The sequence below is a fragment of the Corylus avellana genome, chromosome ca2 (assembly GCF_901000735.1).
Source record: "Corylus avellana chromosome ca2, CavTom2PMs-1.0".
Taxonomy (NCBI): domain Eukaryota; kingdom Viridiplantae; phylum Streptophyta; class Magnoliopsida; order Fagales; family Betulaceae; genus Corylus; species Corylus avellana.
The window spans coordinates 49,174,073-49,190,855 of record NC_081542.1 but is presented as its reverse complement, the minus strand read 5'-3'; the positions used below and the strand labels follow the sequence as shown (position 1 = coordinate 49,190,855).

General features: G+C 35.7%; 1 protein-coding gene across 1 annotated transcript; it reads left to right on the top strand.

Moving 5' to 3' along the window:
• Window positions 1-14,899: 14,899 nt before the first annotated feature.
• Window positions 14,900-16,626, top strand: LOC132170159 (uncharacterized). The gene is made up of 2 exons (XM_059581053.1): window positions 14,900-16,377; window positions 16,469-16,626. The coding sequence occupies exons 1-2, from the start codon at window positions 15,840-15,842 to the stop codon at window positions 16,624-16,626; spliced, it is 696 nt and encodes a 231-aa protein (XP_059437036.1). The 5' UTR covers window positions 14,900-15,839.
• Window positions 16,627-16,783: the final 157 nt, after the last annotated feature.

The following is a 16,783-nucleotide window of genomic DNA, read 5'->3' as shown; positions in this document are numbered from 1 at the left end:
TAATAATAAATCCACAATTATTATGTAATAGCTTTGAGAGGATAAAATTAAGGACCTAGCTAGCATTGGTGCCAAATCTCTTATGTAATAACTGTACGAAAAAAAAATCCATTATGTAATAAACGTGCTTACCTTTGGAAATCTCTTTTACTATCAATCTAAAAATTCCCTTTATAAAATCCTAAAATTGAAATTCTTAAATTCAAAAAGAAAACAAGTTGTAAAAGTGCTTATCTTTGAAAATTAGACAAGGATTCTCTCAATTTCAAATGAATGGTCAGGATTTACTCACATTCAAATTTTTTGATGTTGCTATTTTCTTTTTTAGGTGCACTATATAGTTTTTCAAGCCAGTATTGAGTCAACAAATTAATATTGATTAAAGGGAAAAATACACTTTACCATCTCAAAGTTTCATCACATTTTCAATTTGGCATTCAATGTTTAAAAATTAAAAATTTATCCTAACAAAGTATCAAAAATTTGCGATGTAACTATTCTGTTAGCCATTTTTGTCTAATTCGACGGAAAAGGACTCATTTATGCCCACACTTGCGTTTTTTGGTTTAAAATTTTCAAATTGCCTCATGTTTTTTTGGGAGAATTTCAAAATTAAATGCCAATAATTAAATAAACAAAAATAGGGAAGAAAAAAAAAAAATTCAAGGGTCCTAGCCAGAGGGGGTGAGTCGGTGATGCAAGCCTCAAAAGACCAAGAAAAGATAAAGACCCATGCTCTGCCTGCTTCACTATGCCGTGCTACTTTTTTTTTTTCGTTTTTTTTTTTTTTTTTTATTGGAAAACTTCACTTAGATGCCTAAACTATTCTATATTTTGAGAGATTTCGCAAATTTTAAAAATTCTCAATTTAATCCCCACAACTTTCAATTAGATTCAATTGAACGACTTCCCATCCGTTGGATTTTAAATATTAAAAGTAATAAAATTACCTTTATACCCTAATTTGTTTTTTTTTTTAAAAAAAAAAATTCAAATAAAAAAGCTATTAAATTTTTTTTTTTTTTGATAGATGCTAGGTAGGTGGGTCACCTGATGACCCAAGTGGATCTTTGCCAAACCAACGTGGGTCTTTTGACCTACGCGGGTCACGACCCAAGCTAGCTAGGTTGTGGCCGCGACCCACGTGGGTCTCCTAACCCACGCTGGGTCGCGGCCGTGACCTGCGTGGGTCACGACCTGACCCATAGTTGGGTAGTGGCCAAACTCAGCTATCTAAATTAAGAATAAGTATATTATAAAAATATAATAAAAAAATAACATTTTTGATACACTTGTGATAATTTGATGTACCACTTTAACACATTTTAAACTTCATAAAACTATTTAAAAACCGTTGGTACATGACCATTTTTTTATATTTTTCCCGACAAATATATGCCAAACCCAATTACTTGAGAGGTAAAGAGTAATTTGGAAAATAATCTACACAATATAGATCCCATGTTGTGCTTCACTCTTTGACGCTGCTCCTCCATCCGTAACAAACGAAGAGTCTTGTCTGTCTCTAAAAGTAAAAACAAAATACCAAACCCAAGTTGAGAAGTAAAGAGTACGGCCCACATGAGTTGATGATGAAAGTCACCCCACGTCAACACACTTTTTTATGTGAAACTCTCCTTTTACTATCTTTCATTAAAAAAAAAAAAAAAACGCACGAGACCGTACGATTACCTGATAGCTGTGCTTGAGAGAGAAAATAAGATTTATAACAGTCTTTCCTTAGAAAAATCCTAGGATGAACGTACGTTTGAATCATGCACTTTCGAATTTGCAAAAGCTAGAGCATCTAATTTAGCCTTTATTTTATACTTGTAGTATAGTAGTTGATTAAGCAAAGTATATTAAAAAATTAAGTATGAGAAGATGCGCGTGTTTCTACTCTCTCTTGACAGATATATAGCAGCCTTCCCTTACAAAAATCATAGAATAAAGGTTTGAATCATGCACTTTCAACTTAAAAGCTAGAGCATCTAATTTTGCCTTTATTTTATACTTGTAGTATGTTAGTTGATTAAGCAAAGTATATTAAAAAAATTAAACAAGTAGATGCGTTTCTACTCTCTCTATAAAACACAGCATTAATGTCACAATGACAGTGTGAGACACAACCAATCCACGCAACTGTGAGAGTGAGAGACAGAGAGATCAGAGAGATGGGGAGGGAGTTGGAGATTGTGAGACTGGAAGAGGGGGCCAGGTCGCTACCCATTCGACATGAGCTGAAGGAGCCTTATCAGGCGGCCTTGGACGGAAAATGGGTGGCCATGGCGAGGTTCTACAAAAAATATCCGGAGCGCCTCCTTGATTATCTGACGATCGACAGGGACACTGCATTTCATATTGCAGTATATAGTGAAATAACGGAACTGCTTCAATATTTACTTGGTCTCCTAAAAGGAACCTCCGAAATATCGGAAGCCTTGTCTAAGAAGAACAGTCACGGTAACAGTGTTTTTCACGAGGTGGCCACAACCGACAAGGTTGAAGCAGCAGAGCTCTTGATAAGTAAACTTCGGGAGGCCTATGGAAACAATCCGGAGATCCGGCTGCGAGAGATACTCGAGGATCGGAACCAACTAGGGGAAACCCCACTCTATAGGGCTGCCGCCCTTGGTCAAACAAAAATGCTCAAATTTTTTGCTAAAATAGTTGACAATCTAAGTGTTCACTTCTACAGAAATGACGCCATGTCCATTCTCCATATAGCTGTCTTAGGCCAACACTTTGGTCTCTCTCTCTCTGTCTCTCTCATGCACATATACACATGAAAAAAGTGTCACGTTTGAACTAAAAAAAAAAAAAGAAAGTGTTTTTTGTATCATAACAAAAATTTTAAATTCAAACATTCTCTCCACTTTTAGTCTCTCATTTCAATTATATATTCAATGTGTTGGGTCATATTTATAAAGGAAGAGTTTGAATCCATACGTGGGGAAGAATGTTAATTAAATGATTAAAACCAACAATTTCTTATTAGTTAGCTTAAATTTTTAAGATAAGTGTTAATCAAATCGATTTATTATTTATAGCCTCCCCTCAACACCTACGCTTATATTTCTCATTTGTATATATACTGATAGAAATATGCTTCTAACCATGTAATTTACACAAAACTGCAGCAATTTCAAGAATATGCTGCGCTATATGGAGCTACGTAGCTAAAGGTGCGAGCTCATGACTTTCTTAATTTTATTTGTTATGTCACTTCATCTATTCTTAGTTTTCTAGCTCCAACAAAACCCAATAACCTTATTTGCCTTCACGTATATCCTCAAAATTATAAGCATATGCAGTTCTTGTCGCCCAGCAGCAACGGAATTGATACCAATTTTGTCTTTTGTAATTTTTTTTGGTTCAAATCAAGGAAAGGGAGTTTTGCAAAAAGATAAATGTTAAAGGTACTAATAACTAAAGATAAGATACATGATAAAAATAAAATAAAAAAGGAGAAAGTCTACATAAATAATAAAAATAAAATAAGATAAGACTTAGGAGGGAGTACGTTGCAATTGACAAAGAAAATTGGTTCTAGATAGCAAAGACGAGCAAAGATCTCACTTATGCAGGTAGACTTCAGTTAATAAACTTGGCCTTCTATATGTATATGCAAGTTGATTGTATTGGTCTCCTCTTTTTATTCTTCCTAAAGGATTACCAGGCAGGTAGAGCATATTCTAAGAGAGATTTCCTTTGGAAGAGATTCGAGCTCAAGTCCAAGGTTGCTATGGCGGCTTAGGATTCAGCATACATGGGTAACAATGAAGGGCGAATGATGTAACCACTTAGAAAAAACTTACATTTGGGTTATTACTTCAAAATTACTAATTCAATTGCAATTGAAATTTTCTATAATCGCTTATAAAGTCTAGTCTTCCCTAGTGTTAGAACAGTTTTTCGGGTTGGTGTAGCACGTTATTCAATGTTGCTAATCTTCGATTACATTCTTCAATGTGTTCTTCATGTTCCCACGATCGCGGGTGTAGGGGCCTATTTATAGAAAGATCGATAAGTGGAGTTAGACCTGAACTAGGTCTCCTACTTCCACTTGATTAATTAGGAGTGTTGGGAGTTTGACTTGAACCCCAGAGTCCTATCTCAATTCAGCTAGGACTGTTGACTGGATTCTTCAAGAAGTCCTAATTGGACTTGGATTGTAATTCCTACTATAATTCAACTTGGAGTAGAGATCTAATTCAAGTTTCATGGAATAAGACATAGTCCCCGAAAATTCATGGATTGAGACCCTGCTACACCCTTCCTTGGATTAAGGGATAAAGATCCCTAGTACCTTTCATGTTGGGACAACTATCTGGCTGTCCCGGGACATGCCTTTCCCGGGTCTAGGATGTGACAACGGAATCTTGGTCCCGGGATATGTCCAATCTCTGGGCTCAATTTGGATATGCCACTTGTTATGTCCTCCTGGGATGTGTCTATTCCGAGAGTGACTCATTGAGTGTTTGTCCATTCCTAGATTCATGAGATAAATATTCCTTACACCTTTCGTGATGAAGTGATTGTCTGACTATCCCAGAGAATGCTTATTTTGGGACTTGCATGCAGTAGGTGAATCTTGGTCTTGGGATGAAGTCTTATCCCATGATCCAATCTTGATGTGCTAACCTATGCCCTCCCGAGATGTATTTATCCCATGAATGACCCAATGAATCTTCTTGTTGTCTTCCCAGGGTATGCCAATGCTGGGGTTCTTGGTATTGCAACCCTAAATTGGTAGCTCTGTGGGCAGCCCAAGTGACTTAGTGGGACACTATGTAAGCCCAATTAGAAGTGCTCGTGTTTTTTGACCAAAAGATAAAATAAGCCACAAGCTTAAGAAATATAAAACTTCGCAAAATATTTTAGAGAAACTTCTCGAATTTGATAATAATTTGAATGAATATATGTTTTAGATTACAAACCAGCTTATTTATAGAAAAGAAATACTTGTAGAAAAAGTAACCTAATCCGAATAAGGAAAATAAATAATTAAAGTAAATTTAATCCTAGTAAGCAAATGAAATACAGTGCTAATAAAATAAAATTTTCTACAAATAAAATTCTAATAAAATAAAATAAAATCATAATCTAAAATAGAAAATCAAATATAATTGACAGTTAGCAGAAATCGTGACAACTCCTTCCTTTTGTACTTCTATTGTTTGAAAATATGTAAAATTTTGATCAAGTGACATTGCTTTAATCTTATTTCTATTTTCGTAGAAAATATGGGTAAATGCCATCCTACATCACCAAAATCTGATGGGCCGGTTGAGTGTGATTAATATTCCCAAGACCTAGTAAGGAACCAATTAATGTGGGATTTATGCTCCTTTATAATCCACCAACTATATATATTTGCTACGTACACATCTTCCCGATGTAAGACTAGGGTGTTGCAATTTCCTTTCTTACTCCCTTAATTTATCTGTGACGTTCTCGTCATTGCCACATGCAATGCTCCAGTACCAGATGACATTACCATGTTATATCATGCAAATGCCAAGATTAATTTTATTAATTGTTATTCATAACTCATCTACTTCATGCACCCTCGAGCTATCATTTGTGACACATATAGTCCATACAAGCTATCATTTCATTCTAACTTGCATCCTCGATCCGTTAGATTTTGGTGTCAATTAGATTTCAGTCAATATATATTCTCAAGATGCTGTTATCTCTGTCTCTTTTTGTACTCATACTGTTGTCTCTGTTACACACATTTATATGCATGATATGACATGGATAGTATGCCCGGCTATCGATAAAACTTGGAAGATGAAGATAATGCATACGGGAGCTCTAGAACTTACCAAATCACTAGCGGAATCGGATACTACGTGGGCAGACAGTTTTATGGCAGCAGAGGACAGGACGATATCCTTGGAGAAAGCAGACACTAGTTTGGACGACGGTACTGCTATATATATTAAAATAGAAAGGAAACAATCCGACACCACTGAACAAGTGTACACTGGACGCCGTGGGAGAGATGGGACAACTATTTACAGTACCCCATTGCTTACTGGAGTTAGCGAAGGAATAGTGGATATATTTGATGCGATAATTGGTGCGCATCCTCAGGCATTTGAGCACGTTAGTCAGGATGAGGAGGAAACCATATTGCATGTGGCCATTAGATACCGTCAATTAAAAATCTTTCGCCATGTAAAGGAAAGGGAAAAAATAATGAAGTGTAGGTTGGCTTCAAGGATTGATGTCAGAGGCTACACCATATTGCATCATGTTGCGGACATGGGGAACTACAATGGAGGAAACGACATAGCTGGTCCTGCATTCCAATTGCATGATGAGTTGAAATGGGTTGAGGTACTTACTTATAACCTGCCTTCAATTTAATTTCGTTAAGCCTCTTTAGGTACTTAATCTGTCTTAAATTTTATTTTGTTAAGCCTTTTTTACTTGAATTAGAATATATATATATATATATATATATATATATATATAACAAAAGTAATTAAGATTTGTTTGTGCAACTTCTTGGTGTAAAAAAAAGAATAGAATATTATTCTTTGTGGCGTCTGGTAGAAGGAAAAAGAAGTTGTTAGTTCTTGTGTTGGCTTAATTCAGTTCCAAAATGCAGAGGCTACTGTTCACGAGCTCAAACACTGATATAGAATGCTCAGAATCCAATCTCCACCGTTCATAATGTAGATTCATGTGTTATGAACGTCCCTGCAAAATTTCAGCTCAATCGGACCACAAACGCCCATCGATCGGGGCTGTTGATCAAGACTGGACAGCATTTCCAGAATGCTGTTTCACCCATGTCCGGACATGCCTTCCTCGGGTCCGGACCTCATTTCCAGAAACTCAAATTTTGCTCCGCAAAGCCGTGTCCGGACAGCCCATTAACATGTCCGGACACCCCGTAATTTTGAGGCCCAAAAACGTGATTTTAAGTGGTTTAAGTCTAGGGTTTTGTCGGGGGTATATATACATCATTATAGAAGAGAGAAGCACGAATTTTTACCCCCAGAGAGTTCGTCGGAGGCTGTGCTAAGAGAGATCATATGCGGTGAGAGTTAAATTAAATCTCTTAGAGTTTTAGTTATTCCTTTGATAAATCTACGGTCGAGAAGTCTATCGGAAGGGTCCGGTAAAGGAGAATCACGTTGAAGAAGATTGTGAGCAAGAAGACGAGTTGTAGGCTTGTCGATCTTACAGAGCCAAGGTCTTGCAAAGGGTTATAAGTGTTCCTAGTGTCTGTAATCTCTGGATAATCTTTTGATAGTGATTTCCTGGGTTTGGCTGCCCCGGAGAGGTTTTACTTTTAGATCGGTTTCTAAAAGGTTTCCTCTTCGTCACCAAAATATCTGTGTCTGCCTCTTTATTGCTTTATATATTTTAGGTGATTGAATTGTTTATTGCTTCATAATATTAATTCCGCATAAATTGTGATAAACAAGTTTTTGGAGTCGGCATAACGTTTTTCAATTGGTATCAGAGCGGGTTCACTCTGTTTGGATTAAATTCTTGAGTGAGATCTGTTGACTCCTGTTTGCTATGAATACTTCTCAAGGGAATATGATCTTATAAACTCCTTCAACAATTTGTTGGAAAAATTCACTCTTTTGAGACATCAATACACAAATTGTTTGGGGGAGTTTCAAGATCTTAAGCATGTGAATGAATCTATTGTTACTAAATTGTCTGAATCACATGCTTTAATTGATTCTTTAAAATCTGAAAATTCTGTTTTAGGTTCTAAAGTTGATTTGTTAGAGAATAAATTAAAAGAGTCAGAAACTCAATTGGAAAAATTCTCTAGCAATTCCCTTGAGAATATGTTACATACTCAGAATTCTGATTGTGATAAATCTGAGTTAAGTTTTGATTGTCATGTTGCTTTGTCTTCTAACAATGATTCTACTTCCGAGATAATATTTGTTAAATCAGAAAAAGTAAAAGACTTTGTGGTGAAAAGAAAAACGGCAGTTGCTCCGACTCTACATGGTAAGAAAGGTAAGAAAATTTATGTTAAACATCATGCATCTTACCCTAAGCTTAGAGTCATGCATCCTCATAGAAAATTACCTTCTAAAAGGTTTGTGCCCACTTGTCATCATTGTGGAAAGGTTGGTCATATTCGACCAAAGTGTTTTGATTTGAAATCCCATAAGCATAAAAGTGAAAATTCCTATTCTAGGAAAGAAAGTGAGGGTTTGGTCATAATGATGAGAGAAGTGCTATCTAGGCTAGATAAGTTTGAGCAAAGTCATAAGTCTAGACCTAAGATTTCTCAAGTGTGGGTTAGGAAGGATGATACCATTCACCCATTGAGGGGGAGTGGTAGTGATCTCACCTAAAGTTAGGTGAGTGAATAACATGCCTAGGATTGATTGTTTTGCTTATTTTGTAATATCCTAGAGCATGTTGTTTTTTTTTTGCATTGCATTTTTTTTTGTTTTTGCTTTATTGTTTATGCACTGCATTGTTTTTGTTGTTACACTTTCTGTATGAAGAGTATATACATGATTGTTTTGAGATTCATGTTTTAAGGCATATTCATAAAGGATTTTTCAAGAAATTCATATATTATGATCTTTGAAAAGCTTATAGATGAGATGTTGTGTGCGGACCACCAAGATTTTTGTCTACTTGCTAATCAAATGTTCAGGAATGTGTAATGTCTTGTGAAGACCTAGAAGTAATTATTAAACCAAATCATTATTTTGTAGTGGGACCTATAAGATGTGATGAAAGTTTAATGCTAAAGGACATTCATGCCTTACCTGTTGTAATCTCAATTCAAGCATGTTGTTTTGTTTTGCATTGCATTTTTCTTTGTTTTGCATTTGTTTTTTTTGTGTGCATTTCTTTTGTGAAAAATTTCAAAAAGACAAAAATATGTTACTTTGATTGTTTCCTTTTCTTTCTTTTGTCTTATGCACCTAGATAGTCCATTAATTTCTCATGTTGCTTTTTATGGATTTAATTCCTTACGTCTTGGAATGTTCTTAATATGCATGAGATGAAAATTTGTGTCAATGGACTTGTTTTTGTGGTTACCTAAAGCCTGAACTTATGTGGTACATTTTGCCTATGCTTTATCTTTTGTGCACATTTAAGCTTAAATTGAGGTTTTGTTTCACTTTATTTTGTGAGGTCTGTTAGGTAACCATATGAGGTTTTTGACTAGTCATATTTTTCAAATTGACCATATGCTAGTTGAACCTAGGGCTTAAAAATTCTGCTTTCTCTTTTGTGATAAGCACCAAAAGTTTAAGGACACTTTCTCAAAGAGAAAAATAAACAAAATAGTGAAACAAATAAAATCAAAAGATCATATTCCAAAAGGAATTTATTTCACTGTGTCAAACTTGTGCAAAATATTTTACAAAGAGAATTGTATAGGATGAGAGTGGCTAGGCCCTAGTATGATAAGGTTTGACTTTTGATTTGATATACTTGTCAAAACCTCATGGTGGTGAAACTTTCTCCTCATTTTGTAAATTGAAAATTTTTCTCTTTGGATGGCTTACCCACACACCACACAAGCATAGGTTGAATGGAACATTTTCTTGGCTTGGGTTAAGCAATATGAGTTTCTAGCCATTTCTAGTCTCATGTATATTTTGCATATTCGGAGCATGTTTGGATATTCATTGTGCTATACATGAGTCATTGATGTGTTATCATGTGTGTTCATTTAACTTTTAAGGGGGAGAAACATGCTTTGCATTTCCAGTTTTCTGTTTATAATTGAGTCATACATTGAGGGGGAGTTTTGCTGATGTTTCTTTATAATCACGCATTCTACGTCATTTTTTTATCATGAGTTTTATTTATGTCTTCTTGTTCCACATATGCCTTGATGTATTTTGTGGTTTGTTTCAGGAAATATGAAGACCTTTTGTCATTCTGTGACAAAAAGGGGGAGTAAATATGGGGAGATGATGGGATTGGCTCGGCATTTTGGTTTTGTCACTGAATTGCCAAAGGGGGAGTTTGTTAGTTCTTGTGTTGGCTTAATTCAGTTCCAAAATGCAGATGCTACTGTTCACGGCTCAAACACTGATATAGAATGCTCAGAATCCAATCTCCACCGTTCATAATGTAGATTCATGTGTTATGAACGTCCCTGCAAAATTTCAGCTCAATCGGACCACAAACGCCCATCGATCGGGGCTGTTGATCAAGACTGGACAGCATTTCCAGGCTGTTTCACCCATGTCCGGACATGCCTTCCCCGGGTCCGGACCTCATTTCCAGAAACTCAAATTTTGCTCCGCAAAGCCGTGTCCGGACAGCCCATTAACATGTCCGGACACCCCGTAAGTTTGAGGCCCAAAAACGTGATTTTAAGTGGTTTAAGTCTAGGGTTTTGTCGGGGGTATATATACATCATTATAGAAGATAGAAGTACGAATTTTTCACCCCCAGAGAGTTCGTCGGAGGCTGTGCTAAGAGAGATCATATGTGGTGAGCGTTAAATTGAATCTCTTAGAGTTTTAGTTATTCCTTTGATAAATCTACGGTTGAGAAGTCTATCGGAAGGGTCCGGTAAAGGAGAATCACGTTGAAGAAGATTGTGAGCAAGAGACGAGTTGTAGGCTTGTCGATCTTACAGAGCCAAGGTCTTGCAAAGGGTTGTAAGTGTTCCTAGTGTCTGTAATCTCTGGATAATCTTTTGATAGTGATTTCCTGGGTTTGGCTGCCCCAGAGAGGTTTTACTTTTAGATCGGTTTCTAAAAGGTTTCCTCTTCGTCACCAAAATATCTGTGTCTGCCTCTTTATTGCTTTATATATTTTGGGTGATTGAATTGTTTATTGCTTCATAATATTAATTCCGCATAAATTGTGATAAACAAGTTTTTGGAGTCGGCATAGCGTTTTTTCAGAAGCCATTATTTACATTAATGTTTCCATGCAGCGTGTGCGAAAGATAATGCCCCCCAGTATGTCATGCACCGCAACCTTTAGGGTAAGACTGCAGACGAGCTCTTCAAAGATACACAAGGCTTCTAAAATAAGACATCAATATAATAAGCACATTGTAAAATAAGACTAATTAACCCAAAAAAATAAATATGCCACATCAATTTTTTTGGGCAACTAGTTAAAAGTTAATCTTAAAAGTCATGAAACAACAATGAGAATGAAAATAATAATAATATTATAAAAATATAATAAAATTATTAAAATTAATATTTAAATATTAAAAAAAATAAGGTCCAATTTCAAAATTTCACCTAAAGCCCCCAAATACATTGAGCCGGCCCTGGTTTTTGCGGCTGCCTACACCCTCCCGGGAGGCAACGATGAGCACGGTTATCCAATTTTCCTTTCCAAGCACATCTTCTTAATCTTCACTACCATGGACGTCATCTCCATTGTGAGTTCCTTGATTTCTGTCGTAATGTTCCTATCGATTCTAACTTCTCCTTTTGAGCAAGAAAATTTCCTCAAATCTCTCCCTCGAAAGCTGATGGGGGGTTTCGCCTTTCTCTTCATCTCGGTGGTAACGGCAATGCTTTCGTTTACGGCAACTGTTCTGCTCATCATTCACCTTGAGAAGAAAGAATGGACTACCACTCTGTTTTACACTGCCGCATTATTGTTTCCTGTCTCTTTGTTTGCACTTATTCGGTTCCCCTTGCGCGTTTCATTCATCACTAGTTTGCGTTCCATTTCTAAGAAAATAATTTAGAAGACTCGTCTCCTGATCGAATCTCATTCCTCTTTTCTTCAAGACCTCTAAAGACAAGATCTACTGAGACTTGATGTGAGAGTTCTGCGCATGCAACTTACAAGTACTTTGCTAGCAAGAAGCAATAAATTAACTCATCCTTTAATGACGATCTGTTTTTTCTTCTTCTTATTTTTGGATTTCGATAAGTATAATGGTGAACTTTTAGTTCTCATTATGAAATAAAAAATTGTCATATATGTTATGTTCACGTTCTGTACATGTATTATTATTATTATTATTATTATTATTATTATTTATGAGTGCTGCTAGCTAGTTAGGTTATTACAAGTTTTATTACAAGTTTATTTATAAACTGAGGTGACGACATACATAATTAATAGTCATGAAATAACCATTATGTTAGAGGATAAATCTCAGCACACAACACCTCCTGATCCTTTTACGCATGACAGTAGTCCATCAAATTCTCTTTCTCTTTGAATTGTGTTACTAAATCCCTTTCTTTTCTTTCTCTATGAATTGTGTTACTAAATCCCTTTCTTTTCTTTCCTTCTCCTGTTATTCTCTTTAAAATTTCCTTTGTCCTGCATCACTACTGATAATAATGTTACAAAAAAGTTTACGAAGAAATCATATAAAGATATAAAAATTAATAAATAAAAAATTGTGGTATATATCTTGCGTCATTAGAAATTTCATTCATCAGACATCCTATTATTACTTAAGTTTAGCTCTCTAATTGTGTTAGCGACGGGCCGGTTTAAATGTATATGTGGTGTTTGATAACCCTTTTTAAGAGGCTTTTTTTTTTTTTTTTTTTTTTTTGAATTTATAGTTGAAAAAGTGTTTTGATATGATATAAAGGTGAAATGAGTTTTGAGTTTTTTATGAAGAAAGTTCTCTGTTAATGTTTTGACTTTTTTGAGTAGAAAGAAAAAAGAAAAAGTGAGAAAGAGTTGGCAAATCTGCATGGATTAAGTTCAAATTTACTTTGTGCTACAAAAGGAAATTATTATTTTTTTATGAAAAATAATGTTTGGATGAAAAAATATTTAGGGCATGTTTGGCATGCAGAATAACTATTTTGTTAGAAAATGGAAAACTATGAAATGAAAAAGCAATTCTTTCTAATTAGTTTGGTGATAACACAAATACTTTAACTGGAATTTAACGAAAATTATTAAATACCCCCGAGATTTTGTTATAGGTGGACGGCCACTCATAGAATGTGTCCAATTTGTTGTATGATTGTGTGTGTTTTTTTTTGGAAAGTCATATATACCTCTTTACACAACTTTTTTTTTTTTTTTTTTTTTTAACATGTCCACACAAGGGAAGGGGGAGGGGAGATTCGAACTAGTGACATCTGTTTCATGAGGCGTGGTCCACTGCCGATTGAGCTGCCCCTTGGGACACCCCTTTACACTACTACCCAATTGGCAACCTCCCCCAAACTTTGACAATCTCCCACCCCCCCCAAAAAAATAATAATAATAATAATAAAAAATTGATAATATCTCCCAATGACGAAAATACCATTAATAAAATAAAATAAAAAATAAAAATTTAGGATGTGATTTTTTTTTTTTTTAAAAAAAAAATGTTTCTTTTTCCTTCAAGTATTGAAAAAACTTTAGGATCACTTTTGTCTTTTTGTTAGCCTTGGGAGGGACATTGTCAATTGTCTAGTAATTTAGGAGGGGCATTGTTGCAATTGAAATTTTGGGGAGAATATTATCAATTGAATGATAATTTGAAGGAAATTATATGGACTTTTCCTTAAAAAAAAAAAAAAAAAAAAGTATTGTGAGTTTCTTTTTAGTAAACATAATCTATTCCTCTAAGAAAAATAATTCCTTTCCTTTTCAATTTAAGGAATTGCCCTTTTGGTAAGGATGACTATTTCAAAATTAAGTTTTTTTTTGTTTATATATATATATATATATAAAATAAAAAAAAGGTATTCCAGTTCAGAAGAATATTCTCATAACAAATGGCCAATAGGCCCAATATTTTGCTTTAAGACAGGAAAGCATTGGACACAACAATCTCTACAAGTCATACGAAACGCCAAAATGTCATTTATCTGCATCGCCAAGTTACAATTATTTTGCAGACAACCTTATTGATTTGGTTTAATCTGTCTAAAAAGCCAGCTTAATGATTGGTACGTAGTCTATCTCTTAGCATGTTTCATGTTTATACTTTTGAATTAAGCACTTTGGGCAATCAACAATACTCTCACATGTCTTTATTTTATTTTATTATTTTTTTTATGAAGTTTTATTGATTTGGTTTAATCTGTCTAAAAAGCCAGCTTAATGATTGGTACATAGTCTCTTAGCATGTTTCACGTTTATACTTTTGAATTAAGCACTTTGGGCAATCAACAATACTCTCACATGTCTTTCTTTTATTTTATTATTTTTTTTATGAAGTTAATCCGACAACTTTATTAATTTGGTTTAATCTGTCTAAAAAGCCAGCTCAATGATTGGTACGTAGTCGATCTCTTAGCAAATATGTTTCACGTTTATACTTTTGAAGCACTTTGGGCGCGCAATCAACAATACTCTCCCATGTCTTTATTTTATTTTATTATTTTTTTTATGAAGTTAATCCCACGGCTAATTTTAACCTACGAATGCCTGCATCAAAGGAATTAAGGAAAGTAAGGTCGAAGGCTTTCCCCGTGGAAATACCTCCAACACTCAAGTTAGTGAATATATATTTTTCTCAAGAAGAGTTCTAGCTGAGAGAGCATGAACATGAAAGAGCAGTATCTATGTAGGGTACCAAAATGCGTGAACATGGAGTGGCCTTCTCTTTCTTACTTGGAATGCTTTCTTCTTCCAGACGACTTTGACCGGGTGTCATTTGCCCGTTAGGTGTCATTTGCCCGTTAGGTGTCACTTGTTAATTAAAGATAAAAATTTACTTTTTTAAATTTGGAAAGCCATTTTTAATTGGGTCGTGATACACACTTAACCAGCCTGTTAAGCACACTAGGCAAATTTTATTCTTTTTAATATTTTAATTAAAAAAAAAAATTTGCCAAAACGTGCTTCGCAAGTCAACGTTCTCTTTTACTTCACTCATTTTAATTAAAGGCAAGCTGACGTGGCCACGTTGGTTTTTTTTTTTTTTTTATTCGTTCTTTTCTCATTCTTTTGTTTTCTTATTTTTTTGTTTTCTTCTTCCTTCTCGATCTTTCTCACAGGATCCTTAGACGGGAAATGCTTGCTTGCTTCGACAACCATCACCGGCTATCCATCCTTTGATAAACCCTGAAGATAAATATTTCTGGGTTCCAGTTCATCTGGAATTTCGGATTCAGATATGAACCCATTGGGCACCATTGCAGGCCTCCACTTCAGCCACTAGACAAACATCGTTGCTGCTTTGTCTGGGTCCATCGACCTTGCAATCAAGAACCTCATGAGCGTCGGGTCGCCATGCCCCTGCAAAGACAAACCCATGAAACAAAAACTTAACCCAATCAAATACACTGGTGCGTTGTTTGACAAAGGTACAGATCGGTTTGCCTCTGTGGAAGACCCGAGCTTCTCAACTGATATCCTCACCTGGGTCAGTGCGATTTCTTGGTTTTTCTCCATGTGAAGTTCTCAGAAGATAGTTAGGCTTGTTTTCAGATTAAAAAAAGATGGATTTGAACTGGGAATGAAAAGAAAAACAAAATAAGCTACTTTGACTCAATTTCAAAAGATTAATAGAAAGCTTTCTCAAAAAAAAAAAAAAAATAATAATAATCCAAAGCGAGAGGTGTTGATTTGAAGGGGGTGGAGCATATGGAAGAGACGTGAGAGTTCCGTTGACAGAACGCAACATTTGGTAAAAGAAGTGAACCCTCGAGTCTCTCTCTCATCGTCTCACACTCTCCTTCACTCTCTGCAAAGGCAAATGCGAGCAGGTGAAGGAAGTAAAAGAATGAGAAAAGAAAGAATAAAAAAAACAAACTAACGTGGCCACGTCAGCTTGTGCAATTCCATTTGTGAAAATGGTTGAAACTTTAGCATTTCTCTTTTTCTAAGCATAAATTCCCATCCGATTGGGATCCAATGTATCAATCTCTCTAGCTAGCGCACTTTCACTCTCTTACAGTACTACGCTTCCACTGATCATGGCTTCCACGGCGGCAGAGAAGGATGCCGCTAAAGATCATGAATTAAACGGAAAGCTGTACAAAGCTCTGCTGAAGGAAGAGGCGGATCAGGTGATACAACTCTGCGAAGGTATTGAGGACCATGCATTGCACAAACTGACCGTACACAACGACACAGTGCTCCACAAGGCCACTTACGCCAAACAAGGCAACTTGGTACTCAGACTTCTCGATGCCTTGCCTCACCACCATCTCTACAAAATGACCTGCAAAAACGACATCGGCAACACTATCCTTCACGAGGCGGCTACTCTCGACCAGGAAAACTCAGTCGAGGTTGCCACCAAGATGTTAGAGAAAGCCCCGGAGTTGTTGAGCGTGGCCAACAATATTGGAGAGACTGCACTCTTCCGGGCAGCCCGCTATGGCAAGACTGAGATCTTCGACTTTTTGGCAGAGAAAATCTCGGGAGATGAAGAAGCCAAACAGCAACCATTTATTCAGAGGACGGACAAGACCACTATTCTTCAAATCGCCATCCTTGCTCAGCACTTCGGTTAGTCCTCTTTCTATTTATGTGAATTTTCATTTGTTTGTTTTAATTTGCTTGACCGTATGCTTTTTTCATACACAAAATGCATAAACAGGTTTAGCTCTGAAAATAGTTGAACTATTCGAACATATAATTGATGAAAGAGACGAAGATGGTATGACTGCTCTTCAGCTTCTGTCATGTAACCCTTCAGCTTTTCTAACTGTGCGCAGACGGGGACTACTCAATAGAATTATTAACTCTGGTATGTAGGATCAAGTCTACCTATTTATTTATTTTATTCAAATTACTGCAAATCCAAATTCATCTTTGTCCTTCTTAATTTTCTTATAAATAGAATTATTTATTACCACAAATAAATCAAGTAAATAAAATCGAAATGTAGCCAAAGACATTTCTTTGTAGTATA

Excerpts from the sequence above, each read along its gene's own strand:
- LOC132170159 (XM_059581053.1), top strand. The coding sequence starts at position 15,840 with ATGGCTTCCACGGCGGCAGAGAAGGATGCCGCTAAAGATCATGAATTA. Across the intron at positions 16,378-16,468 it reads CATCCTTGCTCAGCACTTCG|GTTTAGCTCTGAAAATAGTT; the intron begins GTTAGTCCTCTT and ends ATGCATAAACAG.